This window comes from Struthio camelus, chromosome 38 (genome assembly GCF_040807025.1).
Source record: "Struthio camelus isolate bStrCam1 chromosome 38, bStrCam1.hap1, whole genome shotgun sequence".
NCBI lineage: Eukaryota > Metazoa > Chordata > Aves > Struthioniformes > Struthionidae > Struthio > Struthio camelus.
Genome location: NC_090979.1, coordinates 193,652 through 215,504, shown reverse-complemented (window position 1 = coordinate 215,504; position 21,853 = coordinate 193,652). Strand labels below are relative to the sequence as shown.

The following is a 21,853-nucleotide window of genomic DNA, read 5'->3' as shown; positions in this document are numbered from 1 at the left end:
CCTGCCGCCGCCACGCGCGCCGCGCCGCGCCCCCCTCGCCATTGGTCGCTGACGCGGCCCCCGCCCCGCCCCCTCCCTCCCGCGTGGCCAATGGGAGAGGGTGCGGCGGCGCCTGCGCGGAGGGGTGGGGCCCGCGGGAGGCCACGCCCCCCGGAAGCGCGCTCCGGGGCCGCCGCCGCGCAGCGCCGCCGCCGCCGCATCCGGGTTCCCGCGGCCGCCGCCGGGGTGAGGGTCACGTGGGGACCCCGCGGGGGTGACGTCAGGGCAGCGGCGCGCTCCGTCGCTCGGCAACGGGGGCGGGAGGGGCTCCAGGCGTGACGTCACTGCCGAGGGGGCCGCGCTGCCGCAGGAAGCGATGCGGTTTGCCGTGCTGCGTGACGTCACCCCGCGTGACATCACGACCGTGTCGCTCCTCCCCAGGCCCTGCCGTGATGTCATCGGGTGGGGGGCAGCTGCGCCTGCTGAGGGCGGCTGCTGATGATGTCACCCTCGGCCCTGCTGACGTCACGACCCACCCCCCGCCGGGCACCTCCGAAACGGCGCCGGCCGGGGCCGAGGCCCGGATGCACCTGCGGGTCGCCCGCTTCATCATGGAGGCCGGTAAGGGAGCCGTGACGTCACCGCTGTGATGTCACCGCCGCGACGCCACTGCCGGCGGCTGCCGAGGGGGCTGCGGCGTCGCCCGGCATCGTGCCGAGGGACGGCCGGTGACATCGCGGGGCGGTCAATGATGTCATGGGGCGGTCGATGATGTCACGGGGCGGCCGGTGATGTGCGGGCCGCGCAGGGGTGAAGCTGGGGCTGGGCTCGGTGCCGCTGGCCACGGCCTGCGCCGCCTACCACCGCTTCGCGGGCGCCGTGGGGCCGGGCGCCCCCTACGACCCCCACCTGGTGGCCGCCGCTGCCCTCTTCCTGGCCGGCAAGGCCGAAGGGCAGCCGCTGCGGGCCCGCGACGTCCTCAACGTGGCCCACAGGTACCCCGGGCCCCCCCCAGGGTGCCCCCTGACCCCCCCAGGGTGTCCCCAACCCCCCAAAACCCCCCTGACCCCCCCAGGTGCCCCCAACCCCCCCCCAGGGTGCCCCCCGACCCCCCCAGGTGCCCCCCAACCCCACAAAGCCTCCCCAAATCCCCCCTGACCCACCCCCCTGGGCACCCCAGAACCCCCCAAAGTGCCCCCAAATCCCCCCAGGCCCCTCCAGACCCACCCCAGGGTGCCCTGATACACCCTGAGCCCCCCCAAATCCCCCGAGACACCCCCTTACCCCTCCCAGGGCCCCACAAATCCCCCCCGGGCCCCCCCAGACCCCTTGGAGCCCCCTATGACCCCCCCCCAGACACCCCCTTACCCCTCCCAGGGCCCCCCAAATCCCCCCCGGGCCCCCCCAGACCCCTTGGAGCCCCCTGTGACCACCCAGACACCCCCTTACCCCTCCCAGGGCCCCCCAAATCCCCCCCAGGTCCCCCCAGACCCCTTGGAGCCCCCTATGACCCCCCGGACACCCCCTTACCCCTCCCAGGGCCCCCCAAATCCCCTCCTTGGCACCCCCAGACCCCTTGGGGCCCCCTGTGACCACCCAGACACCCCCTTACCCCTCCCAGGGCCCCCCAAATCTCCCCCCGGGCACCCCCACCCGCTGCCCCGCGCCCCCCAGGTGCCTGCACCCCGGGCAGCCCCCCCCGGGGCTCGACGGGGGCTTCTGGGCGCTGCGCGACAGCCTGGTGCAGTGCGAGCTGCTGCTGCTGCGCGTCCTGCGCTTCCGTGTCGCCGTCCCCCACCCGCACAAGGTGAGACCCCCCCCCCCCCAAACCCATGGGGCACCCTCATGGCCCCCCCCAAAGCTCTAGGAATCCTGGGGACCCCTATAGACCCCCTCCAGGCACCCATGGGTCCCCCCAGGGCCCACCCCATAACCCTAGAGACCCTGGGGACACTCATAGGACCCCCAGGTCCCCCCCCCACATGACTTGAAGTGCTTTGGGGACAGCCATGCCCCCCCCAGGGACCCCCCCATGACCTTGGGGACCCCCATGGGCCCCCCCATGACCCCAAGGACCCTCAAGACCCCCATGGGACCCCCCATGAGCCTGGGGACCCCCATAGACCCTCCGCCCACAGCCTCTGGGACCCCCATGGGCCCCCCATACCCCTAGGGACCCCCCCATGACCTTGGGGACCCCCATAGACCCTCTGCCCACAGCCTCTGGGACCCCCATGGGCCCCCACATACCCCTAGGGACCCCTATGGGACCCCCCTCCAGCCCCAGAGACAGTTGGGGGGGTTCCTGGATGCCTGGGTCCCTGACTCCCCCCCTGCCCCCCCTGCAGTACCTGCTGCACTACCTGCTGGCGCTGGGACACTGGGGCCGGCGGGGGGGCTGGGGGCACCCGCGGGTGCCAGGGGCGGCCTGGGCGCTGCTGCGGGACGGGGCGGCGGGGGGGCTGGGGCTGCGGCACCCCCCCCAGCACCTGGCCGCCGCCGCCCTCCACCTGGGCCTGGCCCTGTGCGGCCGCCCGCCCCCCCCCGGCGCCCCCCCCCGTTGGTGGCAGGTCAGTGGGGACGGGGACGGGCCGATCGGGAGGGGGCGGGAATGGGACGGGGGTAACTGGGGAGGGGGCAATGAAAGGGGGTAGTGGGGGGGCCGTTAGGGTAATGGGCAATGGGGTGGGGGTAATGGGGGTGCAGTAATTGGGGAGGGGGCAGTTGGGGTAATGGGGGCAATTGGGGATGGGGCAATTGGGTGGGGGGCAGTTGGGAGGGGGCGCGAATAGGGGAGATATGGGGGCACTTGGGGATGGGGTAATTGGGGAGGGGGGAATTAGGGTGGGGGGGCACGAGGGGATTGGGGCAATTAAAGGCAAGAAGGGGCAACTGGGCAGGGGAGGAACGGGGGTCTCGGGGTGGGGGGCAAGAAGGGAGGGGGGGAGCCCCCGGCCCGGCCCCCACCGCCGCCGCCCCCAGGCGCTCAGCCCCACGCTGGGGCCGGAGGAGCTGGAGCAGATCGTGCGGGAGCTGCTGGAGCTCTACAGCCTCGACGCCGAGGTGGGGGGCGTCCCCCCGCCGCCCCCGCTGCCCGCCGGCCCCCCGCCCGGACGCCGGGGCCCAGTAACGAACGTGGGAGCCGGGGCCGACTGGCGGAGCCCCGGGACGACTGACGGACGCGCGGACGCAGCGACTGACCGAGGTACCCCAGCACCGCCCCGGCACAGGCAGCGGGATGACTGACGGACACGCGGACAGGCGCTGGGGCTGACGGACGGACCCCGGGACGGACCCCGGGGCCGACTGACAGACCCCAGGGCTGACACACAGACACCGGGACAGACCCCGGGGCTGACTGACAGACCCCAGGGCTGACACGCAGACACCGTGACAGACTGACAGACCCCAGGGCTGACACACAGACACTGGGACAGACCTCGGGACTGGCTGACAGATGGACCCCGGGGCTGACTGACAGACCCCAGGGCTGACACAGACACCGGGACAGACCCCGGGGCTGACTGACGGACACCAGGACAGACTGACAGACCCCAGGGCTGATGGACAGATTCCAGGACGGACCCCAGGACCAACTGACAGACCCCCAGGGCTGACAGACGGACACGGGGACAGACTCTGGGACCGACTGACGCATCAGGCACTGGGCTGGCAGGACTGTCCGACTGACAGACTCCCAGACAGACACGGGACACCCCCATGTACTGCCGGACACATGGACAGACACGCAGACACCCCCTCCGCCCCCTCCCCAATTAAAGCGCGGCCCCGGCGCCTCGTCAAGTCGTTTTTTCTGTGACGTGTTTAATAACCGCCCGAGCCGCGGCCCCGTGCGGGGGCACACGCGTGTGCGAGGGGCGGCTGCAGGGGGGGGAACGCGTCGCACACGCATGTGCCCAGTCCAGTCTCTCGCATGTGGTCACGTGAGGGGCCCCCCCGCCCCGGGGGGGGGTCGCACACGCGTGTGCCCCAGCTGAGGCCCCCCCCGCTTTAATAAATAATTACATACCTTAAACCAGAATAAATTAAAATCTCCCCCCTCCCCCCCCAGTGCCTCCCTGCTCCCCCCCAGCTGCCCCAAGTGCCACTGGGGGAGGGGCCCCCCAAGAGGGGGTAATTAAGAGGGGGGGTTAATTAGCCCCCCCAGCAGATAAACATGGCTTTATTGTTAGGGCCCCCCCCAACCCCCCCCCCCGTTGGCACCTGGGGAAGAGCCCAGGCGTCCGGGTGCCCCCACTGTCCTTTGGGGGGGGGGGTGTTGTAGAGCGCCGTCCGCCCCCTCCGGTCCGTCCATCCATGCAGAAACGGGGGGGCCCAGGCGTCCGGGGTGGGGGTGGGGGGGGCAACAATGGTCCCAGGTGTCCGAGCCCCCTCTGGGGGGCAGCGAGGGGGGGGAGGAAGAAGGACCCAGGCGTCCGGCGTTAGAGCGAGGTCTCGAGGCTGTGGAGGCGGGGGGGGCCGGGGGGGCCCAGGCGTCCGAGGGGGTGGTTGTTGTTGCGGTTGGGGGGGGCCTCACTCTCGGCATCGGTGTCATCGATGAGGGGGATGTCGCGGGTGTCACCGAAGAGCAGCTCGGGAGGGGGCCCGAAGGGGGGGCCAGGCCGGGGCTCGGGGCGCGGGGGGGTCCCAGCCAGCGAGCTACGGAAGGCCCTCACCACCCGCATCTGGGGGGGCAAGGGGGGGGTCAGCAGGGACCCAGGCATCTGGGCGACCCTGCCGACCCCCCCGGCAGGACCCAGGTGTCCGGGTGCCCCCCCATCTCCCCCCAACCAACCAACCTCCTGGGGGACCCAGGCGTCCGGGTGCCCCCCCATCTCCCCCCAACCAACCAACCTCCTGGGGGACCCAGGTGTCCGGGTGGCCCCATTCCCACCCCCCCCAATCCGAATGCCCCAATTCCCCCCCCCAACCTCCAGGGGACCCAGGTGTCCGGGCCTTCCCCCCTCAGGGGAAGGGAGGGGGGAGGAGGGAAGGGGGGGAGGGAGAACGGGGAGGGGGATTGGGGGGGGAAAATGGGGGTCAGGGAACGGGAAGTGGAGCTGAGGGGTCTGGGGGGTTGGGGGCACTGTGAGGTGTCGGGGGGGAGTTTGGGGGGGGTCCTGGGGGGAGAGGGACTCGAGGGCAGGAGTTGGGGGCTCCCTACGGGTGCTGGGGGGGCTCATTGGCAGGGGTCTCTGAGGGGTCTGGGGGATTTGGGGGCCCTATGGGGGTCCTGGGGGGGTCTCTATGGGGGGGCCCGAGGGAGGGAATCAGGGCTGGGGGCTGCCAGGGGATTTGGGGGAGTCTGGGGGGGGTCCCTATGGGGTCTCGGGGGGTAGGAAGTCCTTGGGGAGCTTGGGGGGGGTCCCTAGGGGGTCCTGGGAGGGGTCTCTGGGGGGTCCCCGGGGGGGGACTCACGGGCAGGGGTCCCGGGGGCGCCGGTGCCCCCCTCCTGCAGGTGGCTGAGGACGGACGAGCGGCGCCGCGCGGCCCCCTGAAAGGAGCCGCTTCTCTTGAAGGTGCCGACTACGGCCATCTGCGGGAGAGAGAGAGACGTGAGCGGGCCGGGGGGTCCTGGGGCGAAACGGGGGGTCCTGGGGGTGAAACGGGGGGTCCTGGGGCAAAACAGGGGGCTGGGGGCGAAAATGGGGGGTCCTGGGAGCGAAACAGGGGGCTGGGGGCAAAACAGGGGGTCTCGGGGGGTGAAAATGGGGGGCCTGGGGGCAAAACGGGGGGCTAGGGGCAAAAATTGGGGTCCTGGGAGTGAAACAGGGGGCTGGGGGCAAAAATGGGGTCCTGGGGGTGAAAATGGGGTCCTGGGGGCGAAAATGGGGGCTGGGGGTGAAAATGGGGGTCATAGGGGCAAAATGGGCTGGGGAGTGAAATAGGGGTCCTGGAGGTGAAAAAGGGGGGCCTGGGGGGGTGAAATAGGGGTCCTAGGGGGTGAAATGGGGGGCTGGGGGCAAAAATAGGGGTCCTGGGGGCAAAAAAGGGGAGTCCTGGGACTAAAATGGGGGAGCTAGAGACAAAACGAGGCAGCCTGGGGCTAAAATGGGAGGGCTGGGGGCAAAACAGGGAGCGGGGGGGGGGGGGCGTAGGGTCGGAGGTCAGGGGCCGGGGTCAAAAGTCTTGGGGTCAAGGGTCCCTAGGGGATGGGGGGGGTCGGGGGGGTCTCCAGGGTCAGAGGTCAAGGGTGAAGGAGTCAGGAGGGGCCTTAGGGTCAGCGATCTGGGGTTGGGGGGTCCCCAGGGTCAGAGATCAAGGGTCAGAGGCTGGGTCACAGACTCGGGGGGGATCCCTGGGGTCAGGGGTCGGGTCCCTAAGGTCAAAGGTGAAGGGTCAGGGATGTGCATAGGGTCAGAGGTTGGGTCAGGGGGCTCCAAAGGGTCAGGGGTGAAGGGTCGGGGGTCAGGAGGGCGCACAGGGTGAAGGGTCGGGGGGTGCCCAGGGTCGGGGTGAAGGGTCGGGGTCGCGGGGGGCCGGGGCCCAGCCCACCTGGGTCTGGATGCGGTTGAGGCCGCGCACCCAGAGCACCTGGCCGCGGCGCAGCTCCCGCTCGGCGAGGTCGATCTCCTCCTCCTCCTCCTCCTCGTCCGCCCCGGCCGCCTCGGCCGCCGCCGGCCCCGCCACCGCCCCGGGGCACCGCAGCCAGCCCCCGGGCACCCACGCCATCACCTGCCCCGCAACCCCGTTAACGGCGGCGCCCTTGACGAGCTCCCCCCACCCCGGCCCCAAACCATCACGCAGGGGAACAGGGCTAATGGGGAACCCAACTCCCCCCACCCAGGTCCTGGGGGTCCCTTGGTCCTGCCCGGATGCCTGGGTCCCCAGTATAGGGGGGGTTTTGGGGTGCTTGGATGCCAGGGCCCCCAGTATAGGGGGGTTTTGGGGTGTTCAGACACCTGGGTCCCCAGGATAGGGGGGGTTTTGGGGTGCCCGGATGCCTGGGCCCCCAGTATAGGGGGGGTTTTGGGGAGCCTGGATGCCTGGGTCCCCAGTATGGGGGGGTTTTGGGGTGCTCAGACACCTGGGTCCCCAGTATGGGGGTCTTTTGGGGTGCCCGGATGCCTGGGTCCCCAGTACGGGGGGGGTTTAGGGTGCTCGGACACCTGGGTCCCCAGTACGGGGGGGTTTTGGGGTGCTCGGACATCTGGGTCCCTGGTATGGGGGGTTTTGGGGTGCCTAGATGCCTGGGTCCCCAATACAGGGGGTTTTGGGGTGCTCGGACACCTGGGTCCCCAGTACGGGGAGGTTTTGGGGTGCTCGGATGTGGGGCCCCCAGTACACACCTGCCCCCAAACGAGCTCGCCAACCCCCACGAAGAGGCACCACAGCCACTGCTCGGCGCTGAGGGGGGAGCAGCTGAAGGGCTTTCCCCCAAACTGCACGATGACGATCTGGGGAGGACATGGAGGGGTCAGAGGGGTCCCGGCCCCCCCACTGGTGCTCCCTGGGGGGTCCCTATGGGGAGCTGCGGGTCCTCTAGGGTCCTTGGGGGGGAAAGGTGGGGAGATGGGGGTCCCTGTGGATGCTGGGGGGCTCCATGGGGGTCCCTGTGGGGAGCTGGGGGTCCCCATGGGTGCTGGAAGGTCCCATAGGGTCCCCATGGGTCCTGAGGGTCCCCTGTAGAATCCCTATGGGACAATACATGGGGACCTGGGGGTCCCCGTGGCTGCTGTGGGACCCCCTGTGGGTTTTGAAGGGTCCTGTAGGGTCCTTGTGGGGTGATATGTGGGGAGCTGAGGGTCTCCATGGGTGCTAGGGGTTCCCATAGGGTCCCTGTGGGGCAATACGTGGGGAGCTCGGGGTCCCTACGGGTGCTGGAAGGGGTCCCATAGGGCCCTTGTGGGCAATACATGGGGAGCTGGGGGTCCCCCTGGCTCCTGGGGGTCCCCATAGGGTCTCTGTGGGGCAATATATGGGGACCTGGGCATCCCCATAGGGTCCCCCATGGGGAGCTGCAGGTCCCTGGGGGTCCCCACAGGGTCCCCATAGAGGCCCCATGGGGAGCTGGAGGATCCTGTAGGGTGCCACAGTCCCCGTGAGGTCCCCATAGGCAGCTGGGGGCCCCTATGGGGAGGAGACAGGGGTCCCTATGGGTGATGGGGGTCCCTATAGGGTGCCAGAAGACGGCAAGGGTCCCCATGGCCCCCCATGGCCCACCTGGATGGCGAAGGCGCCCAGGACGACGGAGCAGAAGATGGGGTTGTCGGGGGTCCCCGTGGGGCCCCTCGGTGTCTGGATGTCCCCATGGGGTCCCTGTGGGTCCCCCTGCTGTGTCCGGTGTCCCCATGGGTCACCTCCGCGCCTGGGGGGTCCCCATGGGTCCCTGTGGCCCACCTGGATGGCAAAGGTGCCCAGGATGATGGAGAAGAAGACGGGGTCCCCATGGGTCCCCTCCATGTCTGGGTGCCCCCATGGAGCTCCTATGGGACCCCTCCACGTCAGGGTCATCCATGGGTCCCCCCAGCCTCCCCACCCAGTTCTCCCCACGGCCCACTTGGCGCCCAGGATGATGGAGAAGACAACGGGGTCTTCATGGAGAGCTGTGGTCTGCGTGGGTCCCCTCTGTGTCTGGGGTCCCTGGAGGTCCCTGTGGATCCCCTCTGTGTCTGAGGGTCCCTGTGGGTCCCTATGGGTCCCCCAGACCTCCCCATGGCCCACCTGGATGATGAAGGCGCCCAGGATGATGGAGGAGACAACGGGGTCTCCATGGAGAGCTGTGGTCTCTGTGGATCCCCTCTGTGTCTGGGGGTCCCTGTGGGTCCCCCTGACCTCCCCTCAGCCCACCTGGATGGCAAAAGTGGCCAGGACGACCGAGAAGACAACGAGGTCCCCACGGGTGTCCCACATGTCTGGATGTCCTCACGGGTCCCCCCCCACGTGTCTGGGCGTCCCCACAGGTCCCCCTGGTCCCCCAGAGCCTGCCGCGGCCCACCTGGATGGCGAAGGTGCCCAGGACAATGGAGCAGAAGATGGGGTTGGCGAAGATGCCGTCAAAGACGTTCCTCTCGCCGTGGATCTTGCGGGCGTTGATCTCGTTGAAGAGCTGCATCATGACGAAGGTGTTGAAGATGATGGTGTAGTGCTCGGAGGGCGGCGAGTGCAGGGGGGCGTTGCGCCCGCTGTCGATGTCGAAGAAGACCTCCCCTGCCGCAGGGCCGGGGCCACGTCAGCTGGGGCGGGGGAGGCCCCGCGCAGCCTCCCGTCAGCCACGGGACGTGGCACCCCCTTGGGGACACGGCCACAGTGATATGTCCTCCCCGAGCAGGACAAGGCCCACAGGTCCTTCCTGGCTTGGAGACCACACGGCACGGGCGCGTCCTCCCCCAACGTCGCAGTCTCGGCCCGCGGCCACGTACCGACGAAGAGGAGGGTGAAGATGATGACGAGCTGGTAGGCGGCGTGGCCCAGGATGTTCTTCATCATGGTGCGGGAGATGAGGGGCTTGTTGCGCCCATAGGGTTTCCGCAGCAGCAGGGCCTCTGTGGGCGGCTCGGTGGCCAGTGCCAGCGAGGCAAAGGTGTCCATGATGAGGTTGACCCAGAGCATCTGCACGGCCTTCAGGGGTGAGTCCTGTGCGGGGGACAAGGACAGTGTCCACTGCTCTGTCCCCCTGAGGCCCAAGGCCCTCCTGCTCCAGCCCTCCGCGTCTCCGATGCCGGCCACCTCCCATCTGCTGACCCATTTGCCACCCATCCATCCATCTCTATGTCCATCCATCTGCCACTAACCCATCCACCCGTCTCTCCATCCCTCCACAAACCCTGTCTGTTTGTCCCTCCATCTACTCATCCATTCCTCCATCTATTCCACCCATTTGTCTCTCCATGCACTCGTCCGTCTCCCTGTCCACCCTTCGATCCATCCTCCCACCCGCCAACACCATCCATCTCTCCATCTGCCAAGCCATCCGTCCATCTCTGTCCACCCCACGACCTGTTCATCTCTCCATCCAACTACCCACTGCTCAACTCATCCATCCCTTCATCCATTTGTCCATCCATCTCTCCATCCAACCCATCCTTCTCTCCATCCTTGCCGTCCTCTCCATCCACCATTCTATCCCTCCACCCACCCACCAACCCATCCATCCTTCCATCCATCCCTCAACCCGTCCACCTACCAGCCCATCCCTTCCTTCATTTCTCTCTCCCTCCATCCACCCCACAGCCCTCGGGCCTGTCCCTGCCCCTCACCTGGGTGATGCAGGCCCCAGTGAAGGCCACGATGACGGCCACCACGTTGACGGTGAGCTGGAACTGGAGGAACTTGGAGATGCTGTCGTAGACGTTGCGACCCCACATCACCGCCTTGACGATGCTCGAGAAGTTGTCGTCCGTCAGGATGATGTCGGACGCCTCCTTCGCCACATCCGTCCCCGCGATGCCCTGGGGAGCCGGGTGTCAACGCGGGGCCCCCCCATCGAGGCTGTGGGGGACCTCCAAAAGGAGAAATGGGGTCCCAGGGGGTGACCCCAAGATGGGGACAGTGGGAGGACCGCTGAGGTAGGCATGGAGGTCCCCAAGTTCCCCCAAGGCCGAAATGGAGGTCCTTAGGGGACCTGAGGTGGGGAGAGAGGGTGATGGGGGCTCTGGGGGGTCCCCCGAGATGGGGATGGGAGAAGCTGGGGGTCCCCGAGATGAGGATGGAGGGAATTTGGGGGTCTGAGGGTCCCCCAAGATGGGGATGGAGGCAACCTGGTGGGGGGAAAAATGAGAAAGGAACAAGGGGGTCCTCCAAGGAGAGAGGGTTTGGGGGTCCCCGTGGCCCCGCTGCAGGGGGACTGGGGGGGGACATGGGGGTCCCCGGGGCCCGATTTCGGGGGGGCGGTTACCATGGCGAAGCCCACGTCGGCCTTCTTGAGCGCGGGGCCGTCGTTGGTGCCGTCCCCGGTGACGGCCACCACCTGGCGCTGGTCCCCAATGGTGCTGTCGATGATCCCTGGGGACGGGGGGGCGGTGGGGACCCCGCGCCCCCGAACGGCCTCTGAACATCCCCCCCAGCACCTCGAAATGGCCCCCGCTCTGCCCCCCACCAATGCCCCCTCCAGCCCCCACAAACCTCCCGCATCCCCCAAACACCCCTCTGACACCCCACAGCCCCCCTGCAGCCCCCATGTACCCACCTTGCAATGCCCCCCTTGCACCCCCTAGATACCCTCCTGCACCCCACATACCCCCTTGCAACCCCCAGGTACCCACCTTGCACCCCAAATACCCCCTCTGCACCCCACACACCCCCTTGCAACCCTCAGGTAGGTGCTTTGCACCCCAAATCCTCCCCTGCACCCCCTGAACCCCCCTTTTGCACCGCGAACGCCCCTTGCGGCCCCCAAGGGCCCCCCGGGCGCCGAGGTCCCCACCTTTGACCAGGGTGTGCTTGTCGGTGGGCGACGAGCGCGCCAGCACCCGCAGCTTGGGCCAGACCTTGTCGAGGCGCTCCTGCTCGATCTGGGGGGCGCGGGGCGGCTCAGCCCCCCCCGAGCCGTGGGGCCGCCCCCCAACCGTCCCACTTCCTCCCAGTGCCCCCTCCCAGCATCCTCCAGTCCTCCCAGGCTATCCCGTTGCCCCCCAGGCCCTCCTAGTGCCCTGTCCCAGTCCCCCCAGTCTCTCCCAGTGCCCTATGCCAGTGTCCTCCCGGCCCCTCCTCCAGGACCCGAGCAGTCCTCCCAGTCTATCCCATTGCCTGGTCCCATTGCTCCCCCAGTTCCTCCCAGTGTCCCGTCCCAGTGTCCCCACAGTCTATACCAGTGCCTCGTCCCATCCCTCCCCGTCCCTCCCAGTACCCCCAGTTGCCTCCTAGTCCACCCCAGTCCCCATCTCACCTCTCCCTTCTCCTTGCGGATGCACGGGTTAAACCCCTTCCCCCCCCAGTCCATCCCAGTGCCTCCCAGTGCCCCCAGTGCCCATCCCAGTGCCTCCCAGTGCCTCCCAGCACCTCCTAGTGCTTCTAGCACCCATCCCAGTGCCTCCCAGCACCTCTTAGTGCTCCTAGCACCCATCCCAGTGCCTCCCAGTGCCCCCAGCGCCCATCCCAGTGCCTCCCAGCACCTCCTAGTGCTCCTAGTGCTCATCCCAGTGCCTCCCAGTGCCTCCCAGCACCTCCTAGTGCTCCTAGTGCTCATCCCAGTGCCTCTCAGTGCCTCTCAGCACCTCCCAGTGCCCCCAGCGCCCATCCCAGTGCCTCCCAGCACCTCCCAGTGCCCCCAGCGCCCATCCCAGTGCCTCCCAGCACCTCCTAGTGCTCCTAGTGCTCATCCCAGTGCCTCCCAGTGCCTCCCAGCACCTCCTAGTGCTCCTAGTGCTCATCCCAGTGCCCATCCCAGTGCCTCCCAGCACCTCCTAGTGCTCTTAGTGCTCATCCCAGTGCCTCTCAGTGCCTCTCAGCACCTCCCAGTGCCCCCAGCGCCCATCCCAGTGCCTCCCAGTACCTCCTAGTGCTCCTAGCACTCATCCCAGTGCCCATCCCAGTGCCTCCCAGCACCTCCCAGTGCCCCCAGCACCCATCCCAGTGCCTCCCAGCACCTCCTAGTGCTCCTAGCGCTCATCCCAGTGCCCATCCCAGTGCCTTCCAGCACCTCCCAGTGCCTCCCAGTGCCCATCCCAGTGCCTCCCTGTGCCCCCAGCGCCCGTCCCAGTGCCCCAGCGCCCGTCCCACCTCGCCCTTCTCGTTGCGGATGCGCCGGTTGAACTCCTTGCCCTCGAGGCAGAGCCAGTCCTCACCGGGCGGCAGGATGCCACACTTGGCGGCGATGGCCCGCGCCGTGTTCAGGTTGTCCCCCGTCACCATCCGCACCGTGATCCCGGCGCGCTGGCACTTCCGGATGGCCTCGGGCACCTGCGCTGGCAGCGCCGCGCACGGCTCACGCCCGCCCCGCGTCCCCCATGTCCCCCCTGCGTCCCCACGCCCATGTCCCCACCACATCCCTCCATGTCCCCACCATGTCCCCCACGTCCCCCACCTCCCTACCATGTTCCTCCACATCCCCCACATCCCTCCATGTTCCTCCACGTCCCCCCACATCCCTCCATGTCATGTCCCTCATGTCCCCCCATGTCCCCCACGTCCGTGTCCCTCCATGTCCCCCCATGTCATGTCCCCCCATGTCTCCACCATGTCCACGTCCCTCCATGGCCCTCCACGTCCCCCCATGTCCCTCCACATCCCTCCGCGTCCCCATGCCCCGCCGCACCTCGGGGCGCACGGGGTCCTCGATGCCCACGACGGCGATGCAGGTGAGCTCGCCCACCACGGCGGCCTCGTCCTCCCAGGGTGGCTCGGGGACCGGCGGGAAGTCGCGGAAGGCCAGGACGAGGGTGCGCAGCCCCGCCGCCGCCATGGGCTCCACCACCTTCCGCACCACGTCCTCGCGGTCCCGCGGCCCGAAGGCCCGCGCCTCCCCGCCGCCCCCCAGGATGGCGCAGCACCTGGGCAGAGCGGGCACGGAGGGGCGCACAACGGGGATCAGCACCTGCCGCCGGCACCCTGCTGCCACGGGACCCCCTGCGCCGCCGCAGCAGGCCCCTTGCAAAGTGTCCCCATCCCCGTGGTGTTCCCAGGGGGGTTTTGGGGTGCTGGGATCCCCCTCACCTGGTCGGGGGGTCTTGGAGACCCCTTGCAAGGTGTCCCCAAGTGTGTCCATCCCCACAGGGTCCCCGGGGGAGTTTTGGGGTGTCCTCACCAGCTCAGGAAGCTCTTGGAGCCCTTTGCCTGGGGGTCCCCATGTCTTCCCATCCCTGTAGTGTCTCCAGGGTGGTTTTGGGGTGCCAGGACCCCCCTCACCTGTTCAGGAGGCTCTTGGAGGCCCCTTGCAGGGGGTCGCCATCCCCATGGGGTCCCCACAGTGTCCCCAGAGGTCGTTTTGGGGTGCCAGGACCCCCCTCACCTGCTCAGGAGGCTCTTGGAGGCCCCTTGCAGGGGGTCGCCATCCCCATGGGGTCCCCACAGTGTCCCCAGAGGTCGTTTTGGGGTGCCAGGACCCCTCTCACCTGCACAGGAGGTTCTTGGAGGCCCTTTCCTAGGGGGCCCAAGCGTCCCCATCCCCATGGTGTCCCCAGGCTGCCCCACGGGGTCCCCAGAGATGGTTTTGGGGTGCCAAGCACCTCATCTCCTGCACAGGAGGCTCTCGGAGCCCCCTCACAGGCGTCCCCCTCCCTATGGCGTCCCCAGGGTGGGTTGGGGGGTGCCGCGGACCCCTCCCCGCGCCCTGACTCACTTGCGCAGGAGGATTTCGGAGGCACCCTTGCTGTAGAGGCGGAAGCCGCCGGCAGGCAGGCGGGTGACGGTGCTCATGGACTTGCGCACCGAGTTGAAGGTGTAGACCTTGTGGAGCCGCTCCTCGGGCACCTGGGCCCGCACGGCCTCGTAGTCCCGCCGCAGCGCCAGCACCAGCCCCAGCAGCGCGCACTCCGTCTTGTTGCCCACCTGCCGTGGCAGCCCCCCCGCCGATTCGGGGGGCTGGGGGGGCAGGTATGGGGTGGCAGGGGTGAGAGGGGCAGAGAGGGGATGGAGGGGGGCAAAGAAGGGCCGTTAGGGGCAGATAGAGGTGTCAGATGGGGGAGGGCCCGGGGGGGGGTCTCAAGCCCTACCAGGGGGTCTCAACCCCCCTCAGAAGGTCATAAGGGTCCCCCAAAGGGTCTCAGAGCTTCCCCAAAGTTCTCAAGGGCCCCACAAGGGGTATCAAAGATGTCTACAGACCCCCAAGGGGTCTCAAGGGCCCTCTGAGGGGTCTCAAGGGCCACCCAGAGGGGTATAAACCAGCCCAAGGAGTCTCAAGGGCCCTCTGAGGGGTCCAGAGGGCCACCCAAGAGGTCTCAAGGCCCACCCAGAGGGGTATCAACTCCTCCAACGGGTCTCAAGAGCCCTTGGAGGGGTCTCAAGGGCCATCCAAGGGGTCTCAAGAGCTTCTGAGGGGTCTGAAGGGCCTCCCCAAGTGGTATCAAGTGTCCCTTCGGGGCACCAATGCCTCGCATGGGTCTCAAGGCTCACCTCAAGGGTCCCAAGCTGCCCCCAAGGGTCTCTGAGGGGTCTCAACGGCCCCGCAAGGCCCCAGTCGACACCTGTGGCTGGGTGGCCACAGCCGACACCCCCCCCGGGGTCTCAAAAGGCTCCTGAGGGTCTCAAGGGCCACCCAGAGGGGTATCACTGCCCCTAGGGGTCTCAAGGGCCACCTCAGGGGTCTCAAGCCCATCCAAGAGTCTCAAAGCCCCCGGAGGGGTCTCAAGCCCTCACTTTGTGTGTTTCCAGGCCCCCCCAGCTGTCTCCAGGCCACCCCCACCCAGGATCTGGGTGCTGGTGCTCTCGATGGCGACGGGTATGGGGGTCCCCAGGGTGCCCCCCTCCACATCCCCGGCTCACCAGGATCTTGGTGGTGTAGGCGCTGTTGATGGCGATGGCCTGGACGAGGAGGTCGAGGGTGCGGGGGGCGATGTTGGCGGGGTCGGGGGGGGCGCGGAAGTGTGTGTCGCCCACGAAGGCCTGCACCACCGTCATGCGGTTGGTGGTGAGCGTCCCCGTCTTGTCGGAGCAGATGGCCGTGGCGTTGCCCATGGTCTCGCAGGCATCCAGGTGCCGCACCAGGTTGTTGTCCCGCATCATTTTCTGGGGTGGGGGGGGGGGGTCGGTTGGACGGGGAAAGGGAGGGGACACACACACAGGAGTCATGGCACTGGGGAGGACTGGGAGGAACTGGGAGGGGCCACCTGGCTCCGTCCCGGGATGGAGGGATGGACGGGGCATGTGGGGACACGGCGCTGGGGCTGACGGAGGGAGGGAGAGGCAGAGGAGCTCGGAGAGGAGGGACGGATGGAGGGACAGAGGAGCCTGGAGAACGGACAGAGGGCTGGATGGACAGAGAGACAAGCTCGGAGGACAGACGGAGAGATGGAGAAACAGAGGGATAGAGGAACACATGGATGGACAGGCAAGCTGTGGAGAGGTGGACGGAAGGACAGAGGAGTAGGCAGATGGAGAGTATAGGGATGGAGGAACAGATGGATGGACAGACAAGCTCAGAGGATGGACAAAAGGACGGAGAAATAAATGGACAGCTGGATGGAGAGACGAGCTGGGAGGACAGAAAAAAGGATGGAGAAATAGATGGATGGACAGTCAGAGGGATGGAGAAAATGGATGGACAGATGAACCCAGAGAAGGAGCAGATGGAGGGATGGAGAGATGGACGGATGGATGAGCTCAGAGGACAGGGGAATAGACGGAGGACCAGACGGACGGCAGGGGATGGGCGGTGGGATGGGACGGGGGTCGGCGGGGACTGACCTTGACGGAGTAGGCAAGGGAGATGGTGACGGCCAGCGGCAGCCCTTCGGGGACGGCCACCACGAGGACGGTGACGCCGATGATGAAGAACTTGACCCAGTACTGGACGTAGACGGGGGTACACTCGGCCAGCCAGGCCCGGCCCTCCACCACGAAGGTCTCGATGACAAAGTACAGCACCAGGATGATCACCGTCACCGCTGACATCACCAGCCCTGCCGCACAGCATGCCCTCAAGCACCTGCCAGGGGGCCCAGGCGTCTGGGGAACCCGGCGCCCCCTCCACGAAGCACCAGCAGATCCCCCCACGAAGGGTCTCAGGTGCCCACGGGACCTCCCACGAAAGTCCCAGGCATCCGGGGGGCTTGGGGAAACCCTCCACCGAAAAGGTCTCGCCTCCCCACTCACCCCGGGGACCCAGGCGTCCGGGCCGCCCACCTGCCTTGCCGATCTGCACGGCCAGCTTGGTCAGTTTGCCCTGCAGCACCGACTTCTCCTTCTTGGGGCCGCTGCTCCGCTTCCGCTCCCGCTCGTCCACGTCCCCCCCCTCGGCGCTCTTCAGCGGCTGCATCTCCATGGCCACCGCCCCGTCCTGCTTCTTGGCTGTGGACACCCACACGGCCCCGTTGGCGGGGGACCCAGGCATCCGGGTGGGCTCCCCTCCGCGCACCCCTCTCGCCCCCTCCCGGGGACCCAGGCGTCCGGCGTACCTTTGTTCTGGATGTTTTCCACAGCCCCGTCCTGCGGTTTCCCTGCGGCAGAAGGACGGACGACGCCAACATCAGACAGGACGAGACACGAAGGGGGAGGATGGGGATCGGGGGTCTCCCCTCCCACCTCCCTATCCTGCTCGGGCTGGGGTCTCACCCGGAGTCACTCCGGCTCGTGGAGGCTCATCCGGAGTCACTCCCGCTCCCATAACCCACCCAGACCCCCCTGCAACCTCGGATCCGCCTCAAGTCAACCTGGAGTCAACCTAGAGGAGGATGAGTCAAGGCTGGAGGGAGGTCTGGGCTCTATCCGGGGTCACTCCGGATCGAGGCGATCTGGGCCAGGTGGCCGGAAAAAGGACTCAAACCGGAGTCAAGGCAGAGTGGCTCTGGACTGAGACAGGGCAGGCCTGAGCGCCTGGAGCCCATCCGGATCAAGGAGACTCGCATTGCCTGGCCAGAGCTCACCTGGAGTCAAGCCAGAGCCAGCGTGGAGTCGCTCCGGACAGGAGCGGCTCAGGCCCAGGTGTCTGAGTCGCTCCGGAGTCACTCCGGACTGGATGAAGGTCTCATGTCTCCCCAGACTTGATCCAGAGTCACTCCGGACTGGAGCTGGTCAGGGCTGGACACTTGAGACCCACCTGGAGTGACTCCACAATGGAGAAGATCCAGGCTGGATGGCCAAAGCCCATCTGGAGTCACTCCGGAGTCATTCCAGATTGAAGGTGATCACACCTGGATGACCTCAGCTCATCTGGAGTCAACCTGGAGTCACTCTGGTTTGGGATAGGACCCGGATGGGTGTCCGGAAACCAACTGAGATCAATCTAAAGTCAACGTGGAGTCACTCTGGATTGGGATAGGACCCGGATGGGTGCCTGGAGTCCATCTCAGGTCAATCTAGACTCAAGCTGGAGTCATTCCAGATGGGGACAGGACCGGGATGGACGTCTGGAGTTCACTCAAGATCAATCTGGAGTCAGTCCAGACTCACCAAAGGTCTTGGCTCCACTCTGTGTTGGGGAGGACGCGGCCTGGGTGGCCACAGCCGACACAGACTGGAGCCGCTCAGGGCTGGAGGAAGGTCTTGGCTCCATCCGGACTCAATCCAGAGTCGCTCTGGCTCAGCCGGCCACACGGGACCCCAGGGACACGAGGGGACGGGGCTGACAGGGGAGGCCACACACAACGGGGACGGAGGGACGGACGCGAGGACGGACGGAGGGACAGGCGACCCACCTTTCTTCTCCTTCTTCTCCTCTTCCTCCCCGCCGGCGCCCAGCAGGGTGAAGATGATGCCGGTCTGCGAGTTGACCCCCACAGCCGTCACCACCATCTTCCCCGAGCCCTCCATGACGTGGGTGCCTGCGCGGAGCAGGGTGAGGGGGACAAAGAGAGGTCACAGCCGGGCCCCCAGGCTGCCCGGACGCCTGGGCCCACCCCCCGGCTCACCCGAGAGCAGCATGGGGTCCTTGTCGACCGCCTTGCGGACGTGGTCGGACTCCCCCGTCAACGCGCTCTCGTCGATCTTCAGGTCGTTGCCTTGGATGAGGATGCCGTCAGCCGGGAGCAGGTCGCCTGCCAGGGAGGCGGGTGGTGTCACCCCGGCACACCCATCCGCCTCGAGAAGACGTCACCCTCCCCACCCAGCGTGCCCATCCGCCCCGGCATCGGGGCGGCCCCGCGGCACTCACCGTACTTGACCTGGGCCACGTCGCCCACCACGAGCTCGGCCACGGGCACCTGGAGCTGGCGGCCGTGGCGCACGACGGCGAAGCGCTGCTCCTGCTCGATGCGGCTCTGCAGCCCCCGGAACTGGCGCTCCTTGCTCCAGTCGTTGAAGGCGGTGACGAGGACCACGCAGGCCACCGAGAGCAGGATGGCCGCCCCCTCGATCCAGCCCGCCTCCGCCTCGCCCTCGTCCTCCGCGCCCCCCGACACGTGGCCGCAGGCTGCGGGGACGCGGGGGACGCCGTCAGCCCGGGAGGGGAAACGGAGCAACACGGAGGCACGGGGGGGATGGAGACAACGCGGGACGCGGGAATGGGGTGGGGAGAGGACATGGGGACGGGGGCATGGGGGACACGGAGAGAGGGTGAGATGGGGACAGGGGGGTGGGGGGAGACTGAGGAAGGGGGCCGCAGGGGACAGGGAGAGATGGGAGGACAAGGACACAGGAGGAGATCAGAGCATGGGGACACCAATGACGTGGTGGGATGGGGACGGGGACATGGGAATGGGACAAGACCAAGGGATTGGGAGACAGGAAACATTGCAGGATGGGGATACGGGGATGGGACAAGACTGAGGGACGGGGACATTAGGGACATGGTGGGATGGGGACACGGTGGGATGAGGACACCAAAGATGTGGGATGGGGACATGAGGGAGAGGGGCAGGACCCAGGGTCCCCCCGCCGCCTTTGGCGTGCCCCTCCCGGTCCCCCCGTCCCCCGATGTCCCCCCACCTTCGGTGTCGCCGCCGGGGGGGGCGTAGAAGGAGAGCCCCAGGGAGACGACAGCGGCCACCTCGAGGATGATGAGGGTGACGTCCTGCAGCGCCTCCCACACCAGCTCCGCGAAGGTCTTGGGGCGCTTGGGGGGGATCCAGTTCTGGCCGAAGACCTGGCGGCGCCGCTCCAGCTCCGCCGCCCCCTCTGCCAGCCCTGGGGAGCGGGGAGTGCACCCGGACGCCTGGGTCCCCCCGGTGCGTGCCCCCCCCACGCCTGCACCCCTGCCCCGCGCCCCGACGCTGGGGTCCCTGGGGGACATTGGTCTCTGGGGTGGAACATGGAGGTCCCTGGGGTGGGACACGGAGGTCCCTGGGGGTGTCCCCACCCAGACACTGGGGTCCCTGGGGGACATGGAAGTCCCTGGGGTAGGACATGGAGGTCCTTGGGGGTGTCCCCACCTGGACACTGGGGTCCCTGGGGGTGTCCCCATCTGGATGCTGGGGTCCCTGGGGTGGGACACAGAAGTCCCTGGTGGTATCACCACCCGGATGCCGGGGCCCCCCGGCCCGTACCTTCGGTGGGGGAGGTCTTGAGGCGGCGGCAGAGCCCGTGGACGTCTCCGTAGGCCTCCTGGACCTTGAGCAGGGCCTCGGCGCCGCGCAGCTCCATGAGCGCCCGCAGCTCCGGCAGGGTGCAGCCGAACCCCCCCCCGGGGCAGGGCTCCCGCCGGCCCCGGGCCCCGGCGTCCCCCGTGCTGTTGGCCAGGTCCCCCATGGCGGCGGTAGCCTGCAGCAATGGGGACACGGCACCGCTGGGGCAGGAGTGGTGGCCAGGGGACGGGGACAGTGTTGGGGACAGCGCTGGGGACGTGGGGCTGCTGGTGGGGACATGGGGCACAGCTTGGGGACAGGACTGGGGATGTGGGGTCAGTGGTGGGGACGTGAGACAGCTTGGGGACATGAAACAGGGCTTGGGGACAGCACTGAGGACACAGGGACAACACTGGGGACATGAGATGGCTTGGGGACAGCACTGGACAGGTGGGGTCAGTGGTGGGACATGGGACATGGTTTGAGGACAGCAGTGGGGACGTGGGGTCGGTGGTGGGAACACAGGACACGGCTTAGGCAGATGACACATGGCTTAGGGACAGCGCCGGGGACACAGGGACAGCTTGGGGCCAGCGCTAGGGAGGTGGGGTCAGGGGTAGGGACATAGGATACGGCTTGGGGACAGCAGTGGGGACATGAGACAGCTTGGGGGCAGTGCTGGGGACGTGGGGTCGGTAGTGGGGACGTGGGACACAGCTTAGGGAGATGACACAGGGCTTGGGGACAGTGGTGGGGATGTGGGTCGGTGGTGGGGACGTGGGACACGGCTTAGGGAGATGACACAGGGCTTGGGGACAGTGGTGGGGACGTGGGGTCGGTGGTGGGGACGTGGGACACGGCTTAGGGAGATGACACAGGGCTTGGGGACAGTGGTGGGGACGTGGGGTCGGTGGTGGGGATGTGGGTCGGTGGTGGGGATGTGGGACACAGCTTAGGGAGATGACACAGGGCTTGGGGACAGTGGTGGGGACGTGGGTCGGTGGTGGGGACGTGGCGTGGGGCCAGCGCCGGGCCGGGGGGTCTCACCTGCTCAGCGGCGGCGGTGGCGGCGGGGGCCGGGGGGGGTCATGCCGGGGGGCCCCCCCTGGCTGGTCGCTCACCCCCGCGGGGGGGCCAGGCCATGGACGGGCGCCGGGGGGGTCAGGGGCTGCCGCCCCCCGAGCCCGGGCCACACCTGGGGGCGGCGGCACCACCACCAGTTCCCCCAGTGCTCCCAGTCACCACCAGTCCCCTCAGAAACTCCCAGTGCTCCCCAGTCATTCCCAGTCACCCCCAGTCCCCCCAGTGCTCCCCAGTCACCCCCAGTCCCCCCAGTGCCGCCTGTCCCTCCCTCAGTGACCCCAGGCCCCGCCCCTGCCTGTCCATCACACTGCAGCAGCCAATGAGTGGTGGAGGGGGCGGGGCCTCGGCGGCTCGGCCCCGCCCCCGGCCCTGCGGCGGGCGGGCGAGGACTGCGCCAAAGGGGGGGCGGGGGGGGGGCAAGACCCCAAATCTCGGCTTTGCGCCCCAAAACCCAGGCCCTGCACCCCTGCACGGCCCTCCAAATCCTGGCTTTGCACCCCAAAAAATAGGCCCTGCACCCCTGCATGCATGCACGGCCCTCCAAATCCTGGCTTTGTGCCCCAAAAAAGAGGCCCCGCGCCCCTGCATGCGTACACGGCCCTCCAAATCCCAGCTTTGCGCCCCAAAACCCAGGCCCTGCGCCCTTTCACGCGTACACATGCTCCAAATCCTGGCTTTTCACCCCAAATCCAGGTGCTGTACCCCAAACCTGGGACCTTTACCTCCACCTCAGGCCTTCTGCCCCTGCACGCGCCCTC

At 68.1% G+C, this 21,853-nt stretch overlaps 2 protein-coding genes across 9 annotated transcripts; one reads left to right on the top strand and one right to left on the bottom strand.

Moving 5' to 3' along the window:
- Positions 1-140: 140 nt before the first annotated feature.
- Positions 141-3,783, top strand: CCNQ (cyclin Q). Of its 2 annotated transcripts, none has more exons than XM_068924175.1 (6): positions 141-225; positions 421-600; positions 788-974; positions 1,654-1,786; positions 2,328-2,549; positions 2,962-3,783. In XM_068924175.1, exons 2-6 carry the CDS (start codon positions 432-434, stop codon positions 3,223-3,225), a joined length of 975 nt encoding a protein of 324 aa, XP_068780276.1. In that variant the 5' UTR covers positions 141-225; positions 421-431; the 3' UTR covers positions 3,226-3,783. The 2 variants fall into 2 exon arrangements, with proteins under 2 accessions (XP_068780276.1, XP_068780277.1); XM_068924176.1 differs by having other exon boundaries at positions 1,601-1,786.
- ATP2B3 (ATPase plasma membrane Ca2+ transporting 3) lies at positions 3,780-21,277 on the bottom strand. 7 transcript variants are annotated; one of them, XM_068924170.1, is made up of 23 exons: positions 21,060-21,207; positions 19,995-20,208; positions 19,438-19,635; positions 18,665-18,922; positions 18,423-18,548; positions 18,210-18,335; positions 16,971-17,012; positions 16,699-16,863; positions 16,261-16,475; positions 15,340-15,582; positions 14,198-14,439; positions 13,175-13,409; positions 12,640-12,819; positions 11,345-11,432; positions 10,817-10,923; positions 10,179-10,370; positions 9,342-9,555; positions 8,918-9,129; positions 8,143-8,319; positions 7,269-7,376; positions 6,475-6,654; positions 5,398-5,515; positions 4,509-4,664 (listed from the first exon to the last, which is right to left on the bottom strand). In XM_068924170.1, exons 2-23 carry the CDS (start codon positions 20,194-20,196, stop codon positions 4,639-4,641), a joined length of 3,654 nt encoding a protein of 1,217 aa, XP_068780271.1. In that variant the 5' UTR covers positions 20,197-20,208; positions 21,060-21,207; the 3' UTR covers positions 4,509-4,638. The 7 variants fall into 7 exon arrangements, with proteins under 7 accessions (XP_068780269.1, XP_068780272.1, XP_068780270.1 ...); XM_068924168.1 differs by lacking the exon at positions 5,398-5,515 and having other exon boundaries at positions 3,780-4,664; positions 21,060-21,277; XM_068924173.1 differs by lacking the exon at positions 8,143-8,319 and having other exon boundaries at positions 4,511-4,664.
- Between the last annotated feature and the right edge of the window lie 576 nt (positions 21,278-21,853).

What these genes read in the sequence shown, in the direction of transcription:
- ATP2B3 (XM_068924168.1), bottom strand. Translation starts at nt 20,196, where the DNA reads ATGGGGGACCTGGCCAACAGCACGGGGGACGCCGGGGCCCGGGGCCGG. An exon ending in CCCTTGCCTACTCCGTCAAG is followed by an intron (nt 15,583 to 16,260) that starts GTCAGTCCCCGC and finishes CCCCCACCCCAG; the next exon opens with AAAATGATGCGGGACAACAA. An exon ending in TCCGAAATCCTCCTGCGCAA is followed by an intron (nt 13,410 to 14,197) that starts GTGAGTCAGGGC and finishes CGCTCTGCCCAG; the next exon opens with GTGCTGCGCCATCCTGGGGG.
- CCNQ (XM_068924175.1), top strand. Translation starts at nt 432, where the DNA reads ATGTCATCGGGTGGGGGGCAGCTGCGCCTGCTGAGGGCGGCTGCTGAT. An exon ending in GTCCTCAACGTGGCCCACAG is followed by an intron (nt 975 to 1,653) that starts GTACCCCGGGCC and finishes CGCGCCCCCCAG; the next exon opens with GTGCCTGCACCCCGGGCAGC. An exon ending in CCGTCCCCCACCCGCACAAG is followed by an intron (nt 1,787 to 2,327) that starts GTGAGACCCCCC and finishes CCCCCCCTGCAG; the next exon opens with TACCTGCTGCACTACCTGCT.